At 41.5% G+C, this 17,851-nt stretch overlaps 2 protein-coding genes across 8 annotated transcripts in view; both read right to left on the bottom strand.

Moving 5' to 3' along the window:
* Window positions 1-245: 245 nt before the first annotated feature.
* On the bottom strand, window positions 246-12,712 carry LOC144032269 (uncharacterized). Of its 3 annotated transcripts, XM_077540016.1 has the most exons (7): window positions 6,473-12,712; window positions 6,319-6,366; window positions 5,508-5,591; window positions 4,673-4,839; window positions 3,462-3,554; window positions 2,286-2,453; window positions 246-1,353 (listed from the first exon to the last, which is right to left on the bottom strand). In XM_077540016.1, the coding sequence occupies exons 4-7, from the start codon at window positions 4,793-4,795 to the stop codon at window positions 1,183-1,185; spliced, it is 555 nt and encodes a 184-aa protein (XP_077396142.1). In that variant the 5' UTR covers window positions 4,796-4,839; window positions 5,508-5,591; window positions 6,319-6,366; window positions 6,473-12,712; the 3' UTR covers window positions 246-1,182. The 3 variants fall into 3 exon arrangements, with proteins under 3 accessions (XP_077396142.1, XP_077396141.1, XP_077396143.1); XM_077540015.1 differs by having other exon boundaries at window positions 6,319-12,712; XM_077540017.1 differs by lacking the exons at window positions 6,319-6,366; window positions 6,473-12,712 and adding an exon at window positions 5,855-5,893.
* Window positions 12,713-13,009: 297 nt separating this feature from the next.
* LOC144032268 (mitochondrial peptide methionine sulfoxide reductase-like) overlaps window positions 13,010-17,851 on the bottom strand; it is a 64,290-nt gene continuing 59,448 nt past the window's right edge. For all 5 annotated transcript variants that reach the window (XM_077540009.1, XM_077540012.1, XM_077540010.1 and 2 more), the window contains one exon: window positions 13,010-15,400. In XM_077540009.1, coding sequence (XP_077396135.1) covers window positions 15,227-15,400 — 174 coding nt within the window. In that variant the 3' untranslated portion in view covers window positions 13,010-15,226. The remainder of the gene's footprint in view (window positions 15,401-17,851) is intronic.

Genomic DNA, 17,851 nt, shown 5'->3' with positions numbered 1-17,851 from the left:
TGATAATCACTTTTACTAAGCCAATAAGAGGCAAAAATTATTCTCCCGCCCCCACACAGATCATTTGACTTATGCACTACTGTCATGTCATACTAACATTTAATACATGATTTTTTTTTTCTTTTTTCAAATTGCAAAGTTCCCCTTTAATGGATTTGACATAACCAAACGTCCGGTTTGAGCCACCTTGATTAAATGAATTCTCACAAAAAAAAAAAAAAAAAAAAAAAAAAAAAGTCGCTGATGTGTGCATATGTGACTTGATGCGTGGGTGGATGCACATGTGTTCTTATCAAGAGGAGTGAGGAGGTGTGGGGGGGAGAGTACCAGTTATTTTGGTCTGCGGCTCACCACAGGCCCAGCCGTCTTTTCTTGCAGCACAAAATCGAGAGGATGTGCAATAAGTTTACTTTAAAGTAGCACGACGGAAGAATTGTGAAGTTTGTTAACTCGATGGCTCCCCCAACAGTTGTGAAGTGGTAAACGTGTGTATGGTGTTTCTCAACTTTTATGCAGCCAAAGCACACCAGGATTACAGGTCGGGCTGCTCGATTGTGGGAAAAAATTATAATCATGATTGTTTTGACACTAATAAAAATCATGATTATTCAAACAATTATTTATTTTTGATACAAAACAAGAAAATGTTAAAACATTTAAAAATATTAATTAAGACCAATTAAAATAAAACAGACACACTATTTTTTTGAAGTTTCTTTTGGACCAACCAGAATTTATAATATATAGTTATAATAATATATATTTGTTTATTTATGTTGGCAAAAACTTGAAGTTGGAGCGCACCTTGTGCACCTGTTTTCTAGGTTTGGTCATGTGACATTCACAAGCTGAGCTGTGATTGGTTACCTGAGTACTTGCGATGTCATTTTCAGTCGACAGCAAGTTGCAAAATGTGTTTTTAAAGGTACTATTGTACGAGAAAAATAATGAAAGTTTCAAATTAATTATAGACAAAATATTAACTTTTTATTGCTATAATGGGCTAAATAAGTGAAGTATTTTACGAACCACTGATTGAGACCAGGGGCCAGGAAATTTAAATTGAGTAATTTTTACCATCTGCCACAAAACAGTGGGAGCCTCAAAACAAAAACAGAGTTTGAATGCGTGTAAGATGACGCACGGCGACAAAGAAGACCTTCCGGGTGGCGTTCATCTTCTTCATGGAGGACAGGACGTCGTTTTGTGCAGGTGGCGCACGAGCCGTTGGGACCAGTCGCAGAACACCTTCAAGCTACGAGACACCTCCACGGAGTAGCGCAGGGCGTCAAACGCGGACGAGACCGCGGGAAGCGACGGACGCGGCGGCGGAGGCGGGACAACGGCGTCCATCTGAAAAGCACAAAGCGGGATGTCGCGTCGGTTCACATCAACGCAAACGGCAGCAGCTGAGTGGCGGCCAATGGACGAATGAAGATATTTGGAAGTGAGCGAGTGGCTTTATGTCAAGTCAAAAAGGATGTTTTTATTTTTGTTTTTCAATACAAATGTTATCCTTAAACATGACTGTTAAAAAAAGCATTTCCAATCAGGTTTAAGCAAAATCAGTTGTGATTTGTGTGTTAAGCGGGGTTGTTGGCGTCCGCTGAAAGTAATTAATGAAGTAACTTGTAATCTAATTGAGTTACTTTAAAAACAAGGATTTAGTTAAGTGACTTTTAAAATCAAGTCATCACTTTTTAAACTCAAGCAATTAGTTACTTTTTGAAGGCAACACTGTCCCTGACATTGCCTGGCGACCAGTCTATATGCACTCAGACACTGACGGGCGACCAGTCCATGTTTTGTCTTTATGTACCCCATTCAGTTATTTTTGCAACATGTTATCCTGACATTGGCTGGGGAGCAGGTCATTTTGTTCTCTACGTGTCTTGAAACTGACTGGCAAGTCGTGACCATGGTTTGTCCTTATGTGCACCGATATTGACTGGCGACCACTCGATTGTTTGTCCTTATGTGACCTCATTTTGAGTGGTGAATAGTTTAAGTGCTCCAACATGGATGGCCGTCATTCAAATGTTTTACTATGAGTCCCGACTTAGCTGGCGACCAGTCAAGTGCTTGTCTATATGTGCCCTGACATTGACTAGTGACCAGTCCAAAAGTGCATTTCTGTCCTATTTGACAACCACTGTATTGTTTTTCTGAGATTGAAGGGAGACCATTCAACTGTTTTTATCTAAAAGACTCTTGATAACGCGAAGGTACGTGTCTGGTGTCGCAGGTTGTCCTGTCGGTGGCGACCTATCGTTCTACAGCCTCACCTGGATCAGCGCCGTTCTGACGAGTCCGGCCAGCTGCAGCAGGTGAAGACGGACGGCCCCCGCAGCCTGGGAGGGCAAGCTGACACTTTGTGTGGCTGCTTGGAGCCACTCCACATGCACACTGAAGGCCAACGTGTGCACGTACAGCTGAGGCAGATACTCGTCGGCCTGCAAGGACAAACAAACGTCACCGCATGGTGGCCTTCGCAAACACTCAGCTACATTTACAACCTAAATTCTCTTATTTTTAATCCATGCAATTGTGTGAATTTATTCCAGTTTGTTCATTTCTCTTGGCTGCTTTGCTTCAGTAAGTGGATTCAGGATTCTTTTGTCCAATCAGATATCAGCTTTGTTGTCCTATGAATATAATCTTCCCGGGGTCTTCACAATCAGTCCAGCTGGATCGATCGATCGATCCATCCATCCATTTTCTTGACCGCTTATTCCTCACAAGGGTCGCGGGGGGTGCTGGCGCCTATCTCAGCTGGCTCTGGGCAGTAGGCGGGGGACACCCTGGACTGCTTGCCAGCCAATCGCAGGGCACACAGAGACGAACAACCATCCACACTCACAAGCACACCTAGGGACAATTCGGAGCGTCGATTAACCTGCCATGCATGTCTTTGGAATGTGGGAGGAGTACCCGGAGAAGACCCACGCGGGCACGGGGAGAACATGCAAACTCCACCCAGGAAGGCCGGAGCCTGGACTCGATCATGAGTCCTCAGAACTGGGAGGCGGACGTGCTAACCCCTCGTCCACCGTGCCGGCTGGCTCACGTAAACTAAATAATATTAGTAACTGTGTCTTTTGTACAGTTCTATCAAATCAATTAATCAAACTTTTTTTTTTTTTTTCTTCTCACTCACACAAACTTACATGGTTTCCCAGGAGGGGAAGCGAACCCACGCCACCCGGCACCGAAGGCAAGTGACAGTTCCACTTCTCCACCTGGAGTCCAGTTAATCACACTTTATGTATACAACACCTACTGGTACTCTTTTGGGTGTTTCTATAATTGTGACATATTAGTGGCGCGGTTATCAATCCAAATAATCCCTGGTGAAGCCCGGAAACCATGTGCGCAGCTCTAAATGTGTCTTGCGGAAATATTAGACACATGTACAGCACTCGTGTATGTTTGATTCGTCCAGCAAGTCCGGGATTGTTTACCTTCAATGAGCGGAAGTGCGACGCAGTCGTCGAGATGACGGGAAGACTTTGCAGTCGAACCTCCAACAAGTCCTCAACAAGCCATTCGTCGCGCTGAAACGCAAACGGCCAATAATTCGACTGGAAACTTTTCATTGATTAGGATGAGGAGGGAGAAGATGAAGTGGAGGGGAAGGGTGACGGATGGGAAGGAGGAGAAGTATGAAGAGGAGAGACGGAGGAGGAGGAGAATAAGAGGAGGATTATGATGACAAAAAGGAGGAGGATGGGGCGGAGGATCAGTTGTAGTAGGAAAAAGAGGAGGAAGTGGAAGAGGAGAGAAAAAGCAGGATGACAGGGAAGAGAAGGAGATGAGAAGAAGAAAGAGGAAAGGGGATGACATGGAAGGGGAGGAAAAGGGGGAGGTGGAGGAGAAGGGAAGAAGGGGTATTATGGAAAAGAAGAGGAAGAAGGAGGAGGAGGAGAAGATGAAACGGAGGACCAGTATGAGGAGAAAGATTAGTATGAAGAGGAGAAGGAAAAGGAGCAGCAGGACAACAGGGAAGAGAAGAAAGGGGGATGGCAAGGAGGGGCGGAGAAGGAGAACGTGTAGGAAGGGGGAGAAAGAGGAAAAGTAACAAGAGGAGGAAAGAGAGAGAAGGAGGAGGAGGATGAATATTATGTCAGATAAAGGAGGAGAAAGAGGATGAGAAGATGAGGACTATATGAAGAGATGAATGTGAAAGGAGAAAGAGAAGGAGCAATTTGATGGAGGAGGAGTAGAAGGAAGAGGAAAAGCTTGATGACAAGGAATAGGAGGAGAAAGAGGGGACAGATGAAGAAGGAAAGGGTATGACATGGATGAGAAGGAAGCGTAGGAAGGGGAGAAAGAGGAACAGTACGAAGGAGAAAAGGAGGAGGAGAAGTAGTATTATGGAAAAGAGGAGGCATAGAAAGGAAAGGAGAGAGGATGACACATGAGAAGATGAAGAGGAGGACTGAGGAGGAAAAGGAAAGAGGAGGAGCAAGTATGAGAGTGAGTAGAAAGAGGAGAAGGAAGGAAAAATGAGATGATGGGTAGAGAAGAAGAAAGAGGGGGGAAATGAAGAAGGGAAGGGAATGTTATGGAGGGGAGGAGGACATAAGTGGAGGAAGCATGCGAAGAGGAGAAGGGTGAGTATTATGGAAAAGAGGAGGAGGAGAAGAAGGAGTCGTGGCAGTATTTTGGTGACCTCGAGTTGTAGTAGTTCCAAAGTCTTCCTGATGTCGTCCATTTGATCGACAGCCGACTTGAGCACCTTGCAAAGGACGCCGTCGTGGGCGTGGCGACACCGCGACGGCCGCAGCAGCTCCATCAACAGGAGGAGGCGCAGGAGACAAAAGGCGGAGTCGTGGATCACTGCCCAGGAGAAAACACCACCATGATGATGATGATGATGACGCATCATGATCGCCACACTTTAACAAGACAACAAGAACGCCAGCTCTTCCAAATTCTGCTTTTCAATGACACTAATGACAAAAAAAACAAAAAACAAACATTTTGCTGTCGTCTATCAAAGATTTCAAAGGACCAAAGAGGTGTTGTGGCCTTGTGTGTCCTGAATGATGAAACACGTGTGTGTTGTGGCGTAAAACCATCAAATCATCTTTCCCCATTGAAATGAATGGGAACACCATTAATCCGTCCCAGACTCCCCCAAAATGTAAATTTTTGAATGAGAATGTGGTGGTGCCTTGAGACACAAGCCTGACAAGTTTTTCGAGGCATGAGCCAAACTTGCGCAAACTTGAACATACTGTACATGTTTGAGATACAAGTTTGGCACGTAAAGTATAATGAGTGAAAATTGTTCAAAAAATAACCTACAAACTCTTTGTCAGACTTGACTGAAAGTTACTGTCAAACTAAACAGCGACTGCGCTACCTTGATAGCATTTTTTTGCAACTTGAAAAGAGCAGTATGGATTCTTCAACCTGAGAATCTGAATACAGCAAATGCACAAGTACACGTTCACACAAATAGAAATGCGCAACCGACACCTCAAGGACGGCCACATTCTCACCTCAAACTTTTCCACCAACTGACTTGACTGTGTCAGGCCAGAGTTTCCACCGGATGTTTTTTGAGCTTGAGATGGCTTTTGTTTCTATAAAAAAATAAAAATAAAAACATTAAAAAAAATTCTAAAACTCAAATAGGGTCCAGACAGGAGAAGCATTGTTAATAAACTCATTACTGTATACAAATGTTTGAACATTAGTAAGACTAAAAAGTTTTATGTGGTAATGAAGTCAACACCAAAAAACATTTTTGACAATATGTTCTATGCAGCCCCACTATAGTCTAAATATGTTAGTCTGGTTAATATTGCATTAGTGGAATACGAGTTAAGCAGCAAAATCCAACCACTTTTATCCATCTCATGGGGCGGCCATTTTGCCACTTGCTCTCATTTGAAGATGACATCAATGTTGCTCAGGTCTCAAGTAACAACCAATCATAGCTCAGATTCAGAAAACAGGTGATCTGTGAGTGGTCGTTGCCTGAGCAACTCTGATGTCATCTTCAGTCGACAGCAAGTGGCAAAATGGGCGGTCCCTGAGATGGATAAAAAAAATGGCTGGATTTTGCTTCATAATTCACATTTCGCAAATCTAACATTACATGTTTAGACTAGTGAGGTGACATATTATTGTCAAGAAATGTTTAAGGTTGACTTCCACTTTAAATGTAGGACATTTAACATGACCAGTTAAGTTGTATTTAAATTTTAAGTACAATATACTTAGTAGGGTACAAATCTATGTATGCATTGCGCTAGAAATTTGCCACTTATGTGATGACGGTTTGACCTTTTGTTGCAAATAACTCACATTTCCTGTTCCATGGTCATCATGACACGTTTCCTCTGCTATCACCTTCTGTAGTGGCATCATAAAGAAAGACAAAAGGAAGTTTCATTATGTGCATGTTTTCACAAAGAAGATATCATGACAGTATATTTGTGCTACAGGCCGACTCACTCACCTGTATGATGCAATAACGGTATATGACGGTTCAATTGGCTTTGTTGAAGGATCCGCGTGAAGCCGGTGCACGCCAGCACACTCAAACAAGCCAACATGTTGGATAAGTCCGTGTTTTTGGAGGATACGAATTTTAGTGGCATCGTGCACGTCAAATTGTCAACGGTTCTTGTGAAAATCAGCAACTAGCTGACGGGCCATGTGTAATGTCTGCCATCTAGTGGTGAATGCTGTTATTACAAGTTAAAACTAACCAGTGATATATTTGGTTGTTTTTAATAAAAAAAAAAAAATGGGTTACTTGTTTTCTAACATTGAACACCTGTAAGGGGAACTTATAATTTAACACAACCAATGATTCATTCAGAAAAAAACCCCAAATGCGTCACCATCAGCCAGGATGAATTTGTAGTTTACTTTCAGTTTACGCACATGCACGCATTATCTGCAGCAGGAAGAGTGTGGGTGTTAAGGAGCAGCTGCCTGGAGACATCTGACTCCGTTTGCTCCTGGTGCATCATCATCATCCTCATCATTCACCGCGATGAGCATTCCTTGGAGAAACATGCCCCTGAGTCGGTATCAGGCCGAGATCTGTTGCAGATGAAAAAGGCGCAGGCTGTGGCGCGAGCTTGTGAAAACACGCCATCTACGCACGTCCTCGTTGCGTACACGCGTGTCATGAGTGTGGCACCTGAGAAAGCCGAGGGTTGCGCAACGAACGCTGCTTTCCTGTCTTGTGTGTTGTAACGGAGGGCTTGCCGGCATGCTGGCAAGCGTGGCGAGGCGTGGCTCGCATGCCGGCAGATGCAGATGGACGGCGCAGATAAAGACCAGAAGAAAAATATGTTTACTGTAAACTATGCTGAGCGGTGAATCACTGTGCCAACTGGAAATAAAATATGAGGGCTATCAAGTACTTTAAATGTGAGATTGAAAGCAATACTTGAGTTAAAGTATCAAGAAAAAAACTTTAGAAGTTTGTCACCTTGTAGTTTCATACTTGAGTAAAAATATTAAAATATTTGTCATTAACTAATTTACTCCCAAAAACGTATAAATACGTTCTATTTTAAATATTACCATGCTCCCAAAGATGCAATTATACGTTTTGGCTTTGATGCAACCTCTGAACTGAAGAGAATGCTTGAAGCAATGGTAGTTATTACAAAAACGTATAAGAGACCAAAAAGCTCTTTTCCCCACTATTTTAAACAGATTTGTGAATAATGATGAAACTTACCCATATTCTAATGCTAATTGATGCAAAATGGAAACAGCTAGAAATACACTTTTTTTTTTTCTTGATGAAAGAAGAGACTTTAATCTTTCGTTTGGTAGCTATGGACCTTGCAAAATCAATCAAAATCCAGTAAAACAGCGGAAATGTCCTGGGAGTGAATGAGTTAATTGCACTTTTAAAATGAACAATTTTAAAATTACATCTAGCATGTGGACAGCCTTTTGTTGCGAGGTAGAATTTATAGGGTACATGCAACCATTCTGTCCATCAAAGCCCCCCCAATAAAAAAGTTACTTTACAATAATGCTCATAATAGGCAGAATGAGCAGATTAACTCCTCCCCCCAAAAATCCTAGTCAAGTCATGCTTGGATGGCCTTTGTTGCTAGGCAGAATTCACATAGCTCGATATGAAATATGGAAGCAACAGTCATGTACACAATTTTAATTTCTTGGCAAGACAGGGAGAATCTTCCTTGAAAACTAAGTGTGACCAAATTTAGATTTGATGTATTAATGCCAAATGCCATTTTGTGACTCCAGTGAAGAGCAGCCCTCCTAATCACCACTGTAACCCACATCCTCCATGTCCCGAGCCCTCCTGTTGCTAAGTGCCAATTGTGACGACTCGCTGCACTTATTTCTGCATTTCCTGTGTGTGTGTGTGTCACGCACTGCCAGTGTCGGCTAGCATGGGCGGACGCACACTGGCTACCAGGTGCACAGTGCGGGACGTGAGCCAGTAAGCCGGCGGCCCAGTGAGCAAGCCAACTGGGCCCTATGGCCACGTGCTGCCTTCCTCCACCACCGCCGCCCTTAACCCATGAGTGTTCCCTCTGGAGAGAAGCAACGAGCTTATGATACACTACTACTAAAATCTGTTAGTTCCAGAATTAGCCACATTTTGCCACAGCGCTAGTTAGCAATAACAGACAAAGACTTGTCACATTTCCGGGTTGCGCTGCTCTCTTGTCATTATGACAAATATAAACAAACGGAGTCGACAAGAGCGGAGCAAAACTTGTGTCAACGTGGCGGCCATGTTGGCCATTGAAAGCAGTGTATGGACGTGGCGGCCATGTTAACTTAGCATTGTTATGGAACACATAGCCATAGACGTTAGCTTAGCACCTCCAAAAGCAAAGGAGCATGTCCTATTCATATCTGTGGCTGTTGTTTTCACTCGAGCCAGTAGTATATATGTATTTCAATCATTATTTTTGGTACATGCTAACATTGTAGCTAATGAACACTTAGTGCAATCATTAAATTATTATTAAATTATTCTTAAAAAATGCGTTTTTGAGGATTGAATTGCAATAATCAGAGGGAAGACAGGAAGCGATTTACCATAGCAATACCGTCATCTGGTGTTTGTTAGACTTAATTCACACACAATAAACCTCTGCTATTTGTGTGGGATCAGGACTGAGCCCTGTCACAAAATTGACCCCTGCTTTAAATGCTTAATGCGCTGTAGAACTTTGAGACTTGTTGATGTTTATGGTTTTATACCACTTTTGAGGAACTCAACGACAGGGCTGAGTCCACGACAAGGTCAAAATGTAAGAGGCCAGCGCACACCAGGCGCATCCCGGGGTTTCGCCCTCTTCCCCCAGCTCGCCCCCTAGGGCCGCAGATGCAGCAACCCAGACAAGGCTGCGCTTCTCTGGGCAACACAGAGGCATTGCTGTGCTCCGGTTCCTGGAGCCCCGGCGCTCCGATAGAGAGGCCCTGCGCCCATGCAGGAACCAGAGGGGGGCGGAGGGAGAGGATGCAAAACACATCTGGCAGCTGCGAAAAACCCTGCATGCTACGAGAGAAAGGGCACGGCGTAGCGCGCGGACCTCCGCCAAGGCATGTTCTCAAATTTTCAGTGAAACAAATTTTGAATTACAGTGATCCCTCGTTTTTCGCTGGGGTTAGGTTAAAAAAAATACGCGCAATAAATGAAATCCGCAAAGTAGCTAGCTTAGTTTTACTTATATTATAAATGTTTTAAGGCTCTAAAAACCCTCACCACACAGTTTATACACTTTTCTCATCATTTTCTCACATTTCTCTCTTGTTTAAACATAATCAATGTTCAAACCTTCATACATTTTATAAAATAGGTACATTACTGTACAAAACCCCCCCCCAAAAAAACCACGCAAAATTACTAAAAAAAAAAATCAGCGTAACAGCGAGACTGCAAAAAGTGAACCGTGTTATAGCGAGAGAACACTGTAAAGCACTTTGTGAGGTAAACAAATATTCTAAAAAACAATTATGAATATGATAGGTCAGTTTTACACCCAACAAATTAAAAAATAATAATAAATAAAATATCAATATGAGAGGTCAGTTTTACAACCAGCAAGCTATAATCATATTAAGCTAAATTGCAAAAAAAAATTGTAAATAGGCTAATTGACACCCACACCAAAAGTTTAAAATTACCTATTTTTATGACATTGCTTGGGTGCACAAACAGTATCTATCATTTAAGTTTTCAATGCTTTAATAGGACGCGTTCATATTGTAGCATTATGCTAGTAACACATTAGGAACACAACCGCAGCTTAGCGACAATTTAGCAGCTAATAAATGTTTGCTGTCGTAACTTGCTAACGCTACTGAGATACCACCACATAAGCTTAAGGAAATACACCAGAAATACACCAGGGGATGAAACGTCACAAGGACACAGCTGTTCTACTAGACAAAGAAAAGACACAGAACACTATATGTTCTTAGGAAGTACGTACTGAAGTACATTCTTAGAAAAACCACATTAGCCAAGTCCATGAGAACAAACTCCGCGTTCTTGGTTGATCCTATATGACTTTGGCCACTTTTCTATATTATCTAATGGTGACCAAATCCTTATGTTTTGTGTTAACCTGGACTGTGGTGTCCAATGTGTAGAGTAGACCCATGTGTGGCACACTGCTGCTCCACCAGTACACAAGCATGCTAGCTCGCTAGTGGGAGCTAGCGGCTAGCTAACAAGGTAACTCGCTTGCTTGCTGACCATAATGTAGTTAACCTAAAAGTCAAATAGAACTAAACTGTGATTCATTCAAGTACTATAGTTTAAGAATCACTTATAGAAGTCAACGCTTGTGTAAATATATTGCTTATAGTGGGCTTGTCAGAAAAATAAGACAACGGAAAGGAGGACGCGGTGCATGATGCGTATGTGTGTGGGCGCACATCTCTGCAAGGTGTCTCACTTGTTTGTTTGAGTGGGCACTGCCGAGCATTAGGCGGCACACAGGGCGCGGCGGCGTTCGAGGTGGCGGTGGGCGAGAATGTGTGTTCATTTAAGTGTGTGGGTAAGGGTGTGTGTGTGACGCAAGCTTGGAGCTCGCTCTTCCTACGCAACGTCTCACAATGACTTTTTTTTGTTTGTTTGTTTCTGTAGAATTGAACGAGTGGCTGGGTACAAAAGGGAGAAAGTAGAGCTGAAGAGAGCACAGTGTTAGCGTTTCGATTACACAGAGTAGGTCAGTGAGAGGAGGGACAAGTTTGCGGCCAGCTGTTGGCCTATTAAAAGGCCCATCTGCACACAATAGGCTCTGTCTCAACACACACACGTACATATATACGCACTGAGCTTGGTTCCCGCTTATGGATCTTTTTACATCTCACGTTGCAAACAGAAAGAGAACGCACAATAACAATTTGAGTCATTGTATTCATAGACTACCATGCAAAATCTTTTAATCTTGTTTTTTCCCCCCCCCATGCTTGGCTCTCACATTCATGGATCCCTCCTCATTGCTGCTACCTACATGCAGTACCTACAGTGGATATAAAAAGTCTACACACCCTTGTTCAAATGCTAGATTTTTTAATTTTTTGAAATAGTAGAAATAGCACTTCCGTACCTTCATCTGTGGGAAAACATGGGGGACTGCTATAGAATACCAATTTAAAGGCACAAAATGGAGAACTGAGCCCATAAAATAATTTATATATCTCCAAAATAAATAAATAAATAAATCTGTGAAACCTCGAACCCGCAATGGAGAGGTTTACTCGTAGATGTCTAGCTGTCCGCAAAGTGGCCTCTTGTGCCGGAAACCAGAGGGAAGCCATGCTGCGTTGCCGCCAATAACGACAACTTCTCCACGGTTTTCGCTGAAAACACAATTATCAGTGGAGATGCTATACACCGGGATCGAGATCCTCGTTGGATCACAGGATATCATCTCATTTCACAGCATATTTTTTCTTGATGGGCTTTACTTTCATTTCATTGTTGATAATTCTGACAACATGATGCAGCCGAATCTTTGAGTGGCACTCGAAGATATACCTGATGACTTATTGGAACAACCGTACGCAACAAACTGTTGCAATTTCGCTATGGAGACTAGTGGCAATTCAAGATGGCCGCCATTGGCACTACTCCCCACTTTATTTTTTAGACGTCCTTGGGTTTCCTGTATAGATTTTGTAACATTCTTCCTGGGAATTTTCCGACACACTGTCAAAAAAAAAAAAAAAAAAAAAACATACTTAGACTTGCCTTTTGAGCATTATCGCCACCCAGAGGCAGAAATGGAGTGGAGCAGTGCTAACCACCACTTACGAGGATTTGCCGTTTTCATCTCTGCTTCTGCTAACAAACTTGCACTTACGGGTATGCTGGGGAAGAAAAACCTACCTCTCTTTGGCACTATAGTTCGGCCTTGGCAGAGGTCTACGATCATTCTAGTTAAGGAGGTCATTAGCTCGCACACATGCACAATAATAACAACACGACAACGTGCCAAATTAAATTAAAGCCAGGTGCTGGGGAGCAGCTAGCTGTCCCAACCGCATACCTCTCAGTGCGGTTCCATCAAGCAAGCCACACTGCTGCATGCAGACACATGCAAAAATATCTGTCCCAATACGAAAATAGGCCCCGAGAGGTTGCACCTGCACCTGTGCCCTGGTCCACACCTACACACAGGTGTCAGGATGTGACACGCACACACACACATAATAAGAAGAGGGAGGGGGAAATACGAGAGCGGGGTGAAACAAAACTGCGGTTGACCAAAAGGCTTATTTGGCGATACGATCTGTGTGTGATTTTCATTTTTAACTAGGCTGCGGGGCTGATTTGCTTAAATGTACGCACAACAATAATGTATGTATTCATTTGAAAGAAAGCACATTTCATATGATGCACAACGTGCTTTTCAATATGAGAGCCCAAAGCGAACGTTTGCGCCTGTGACTCATTGCGCTAGATGAAATGATGCGGCACAGGCGACGAGTAAGCGGAATTCACCTCAACAACACAGACAACAATGTGTCATTTCCAAAGTTTGATTTATGTAAATGACGACAGTCAACCATGAGAGTATTATTTGGATAAAACATTTTGTTATTGTGATGTCCTCCAGCTACTACCTGATACAATACCATCAATTTTTACTGCATTATTGCTGTACTGAAAACATTCTAATACTATTTTATATTTAGACACAATTACATACATGAACTATTTACCCCAAACATTCTGTATGTATATATCACACAAACATGACGCCATCATGTGGAATAAGGCTGTTACTGCACCTCAGCTGTTGTCACACAGCTGTGAATTTTTTTTCTTTTCTTCCCTCAGCAGGGGTTCTCAAACTTTTTGGGGCCAGGGGCCCCTTTATATGAGAATTTATTTTCACCCTTATAACCCTAAACAAGTAACTATAACCAACATGTTCAAATTTGTTTTCTTGAATGTGTGAAAATGTGACATTCATTTATTTGTCTGGCACAAAGCCCTTGAGATGCAACATCTGATTTGCCAGGGCTCACACGTAAAACTGAAAACTAAATAAAAGTGTCATTAAAGCGAAAATGTCCTTTACTTTCATCTTTGTCAAATAATATCAAACATGAGCTTTTAGGGTAGTTTATTTTACGTTTATTATCATACACTATGTGTTTACTTTTTTTAATTATTATTATTTTTTTATCTTGCACTTGACAAATACTCACTATATAAAATAAACCTGAAATTAATATTAGAAGTAATAAAAACTTAACAAAAGCAATGCATTTTTGAGGAAAAAAGAAACTATTAATCTGGCTAAAACTAACAAAATAAAAGCAAACAAACTACTATGAAACAAAACTATTCTAACACTGGTGCACACTGTATATTTACTAGCAAAGTCAATAGAGCAAAACCCGCTTCCATCACATGTACCAGGTTCATGGTCCCGTTACTTTGCAGATTTGTATTTGTTTTATACTGCGCCAATGGGAGAGAAAACAAAGCAGGATGTAGACCAACATTATTTCAAGATCAGGCTAGTTTGTGCAGAAAAATTGGTAATAAATCCTCTGTAATTCTGCTTCACATCTACAGAAAGTAATGATTAATTTTATGATGTATGACGTCTTTGTATATTGTGAGATGATGATTTTTGTTGTAATTTGTTAGTTTGGAAAAATGGGATTACTGGCATTTATTATCAGGATTTGTCTCCTCTGTTTATGGACTGATAGTCATCTTTGCCATTGCTCATTGTTTACAAGTGATTTGAAAGCTGTAAATTCTAGCGATTAAGACCTGCCTCTGCCATTGCCAATTATCCTGCGGCACCCTGGAGACCCAAGTCTGAGAACCACTGTATACAGTATTGTGGTGATTAAACAGGATTAACTTCTGATTACGCCACTCAATATATTTGTCACAATAAAGAGAAGAATACCACAGTTGATTGTCTAAGTGCAAAATTGTTTCAGGAAAGGCCTCAATCAGCAGCAAGGTTAATAACAAAAACAAACAAAGAAACTAAAACAAAAAACAACAACAAAATAAAATAAAAACGAGCAGGTTTTTTGAAAAACGATAATTAAAACGGCATTGTTTGTTCATAAAAACAAATTAAAACAAACGATAGTGTTGCGAAAACATCCTTTGTCTTCGTCTTTGTTAGCTTTTTGTAAATATTTAATATGTAAAACACGGTTTTCATTGGGGTTTTAGACGGTAGCACAGCTGTACGGCAACTCTACGTCCGTGAAGTGACGTAACGCGTTCATGATGACGGCCTGATGGCTTAATAACAAACCAAAACCAAAAAAAAAAAAAAAAAAAAAAAGCAGAGCGACATTTGGGTTTATTTTGATTATGATCGCGTCTCGGACAAGACAATGCGTGGTCATGAAAAAGGGTCTCGTGCGGCATATTGCACAAGGGGAAAACCCCCACGTTTAATATGTTGATGGTTATTCATATATTGTTAGTAAGTTAATAAATGCCCAAGTTTTAGCTTTTTTTTGTAGAATAATACCTGTGACCTATCTGAGACCTTTAAAAAAAAAAAAATGCACTTAACAAATAAGACCATAAAAAACTAAAACTAATAAAAACTAACAAATGTAGTCTACAAACTAATTAAAACTAACAATTTGGAAAAAATATGTCAAAACAGAATAAAAACTAAACTATAATGAAAAATCCCAAATTGCATGAAACCTGATCAGGAGTGAATTAAACGATCGTCTGTAGTTTTGCTTACAGCTCACCGCCGCCCACTCCGATGGGGCAGGAAATTCCGGTGCCTTTGAGGCCGCAATAACCTTCAGGTTTTTTCTTCAGGTACTGCTGGTGGTAGTCCTCGGCGTAGTAGAACTGCTGCAACTCCATAATTTCTGTCGTGATGGTGCCCATGCCCTTCGCCTCCAGCTCCTGTGGGTGAAACAAACATGGAAGTTTTGGAAAAATTCATTCATTTGTGTGTGTTACAACCACATTGTTTAAATGAGCTTATAGAAGGGGTAAGAAAACTTTTATGCCCAAGTCATGTCAACAATTTTCTTTACAAATAATTTGTCTTCGGGCTCGCATTGCGAACATCATGTGACCAAACCCAGAGAAGAGCCGTCAACCAGCAGGCGTCACGTGACCAAACCCACAAAACAGCTGAATTGTAACATTCACAATGCGTTCCCGAGGTAACTTTGAACCCAATTTCAGTCGACAGCAGGGGGCAGTGCTGCATAAAATGTCAGCCTTCTGACATGGATGAAATGGGTGGATGAATCAGATTTTGCGGTGAATTGGGCATGAGTTTTCTGTATGTTGGGTTGAAAAAATGCTCAAATTTGTAAGCAATAAACGCGCTATTCAGAAAAAATAATATCCAAAGAAATTGTCAGCTTCCCATTAATGTTAAATGCTGTTTTATATCTGCAACACGTCGCAAGTGAACTTTCCATGCCGGCGAGGGCACGTAAGAGTTTGCGCTGAGTGACAGAAGAAAGGAGCGTGGTCCTCTTTCTAGTGCAGCGGTTTCCCCGCTGTGGGACCGCGCATCATCTTCGCATCCCTTTGTTGTGATACATGTTGGCGCTTACACTTTCCTAAACACCTTGAGAGGAGCCTTCAAACACTTTCAGAGGCTCACTAAAGAGAGCCGTGTGATTTTCTCCGTCGTTTAACGGCGGCGTCCGGGCGTCTTTGGATCAAAACGGAAAGGCAAGTTGGTGGCGCGGTGGGACTTGCTGTGGGCAACAAGTAGCTCCAGTCGTGGTCGTCACACATCAGAAGATGTGGGTGGATATGAGGAGCTTCGCTTTATGGGAGCTGCAGAGGAACTATTGCCAGCATTTGTGTTTATCAGAATCAATTCTCATTCCACACAGTCGAGCAGTTTTTGAAATCAATAATGTACAGGCTTTTTGAAAGTGGAGAGGGGATGAAATACAGTACAGTAAACACAATACGCTAAGTGAATAGCAAACAATCCCAAGTACAGTGGAACCTCGATTTAACCGACTAATTTGGGGGAAGGGATCATTCGTTGGAGCAATTAATCGTCCGTTACATTGAAATAGTTTTTTTTCATGGTTTAAAAAATGCAAAATACAGTACAAAATCATTTTGTACTTTCATCATAGCATAAAAATGTACAGTATTTATTTATTTATAAATTGAAGCTCAATGAAAAATTCCAAAGTTTATACAACCTTACCTTATTGGTTCTTTGAGGAAAGATAATAGCCACGTTCATTAGCAACTATGTTAGCGTTTTATTTTTCACCTTTGTTACAATTTGATAAACAAATGCAGTGTACTGTACCAAAAACAGCATGGTCCAGAGAGGTGTACGGTAAAAACAAGATCCATAGATATTAAGAGGGCGATGCTACATGATCCTTTAAACTATGTACGTGCCCACGGCGGAGGCTAAGCTAACGTCTATGCTTCCTATTACATTTGTCGGGAGTCTTCTCCCCTGCTAACATAGCTGCCATGTTAGCATATATTTTTTATTTTTTTTTAGCCTGCTCTAGTCTACTGTTTATCTTTGACAAAACAGTAGCACAAAACAGAAACATGTGGTCAGTCTGTGTCTGTTGAGACTAGCATACTAAACAGCAACTTTAGGTGCATTTTGAGTGAGCTGGACACTATTGTTTGGCCGTTGAATTTGGGGGTCTGTTGGGAGTGTACAGAATCTGAAGTAAGTCGTGTTGATGAAAGTTTGTATTACCTCCATGCGCCTTACCTCTGTTTTCAATTTGTATTTGTGTGTTTTTGACTATTTTTTTCCATTCAAATAATGGCTGAAATTGCATCACGTCAGCAACTGTGGCTATCTTTTAAAGTTCAATTTAATTAATTAATAATACTTCTACTTATAATAAATTATTATTAGTATTATTTTTTTCCCCCCAAGCAGCAACTCAAATTTGGGACCACAACACAAAGCAAGAAAACTGACCAAGTGACAGCGAACTCACTGCATACAAGTGCCTATGCAGTTCTAATTTCTTTGGCGCCATCTGGTGGCCGCCATCCTGTTGCTTAATTGAGTTGAAGGCGCTTAATTTAGAAAAAAGTAGTCTTGCGCCACCTTGTGGCAATAATACAGTGCAAATCTTTGAGGAGAGGCGTCAAATATCTATGGATTCTTGCTATTAGCAGGGTTTTATTGAATTCTTATTCATGTATTGTTTTACAGTAGTACAGAAGCTTTTTTTTATTTAAGTACAAAGAGTGCTTTTTCACCTCTAATTGGGAAACTGCATGGATGGATACAAGAATGATCAACAGATCCCACTCGTAAGGGGAAATGAGTGCACGGGTATAAAGTAGTTGTCCACACGGGGGCAGCGTGGTCCTTGCTATGCGGGG

This window comes from Festucalex cinctus, chromosome 12, assembly GCF_051991245.1.
Source record: "Festucalex cinctus isolate MCC-2025b chromosome 12, RoL_Fcin_1.0, whole genome shotgun sequence".
Taxonomy (NCBI): Eukaryota; Metazoa; Chordata; class Actinopteri; order Syngnathiformes; family Syngnathidae; genus Festucalex; species Festucalex cinctus.
The sequence above is the reverse complement of the archived record's forward strand: the minus strand, read 5'-3'. Positions and strand labels throughout refer to the sequence as shown.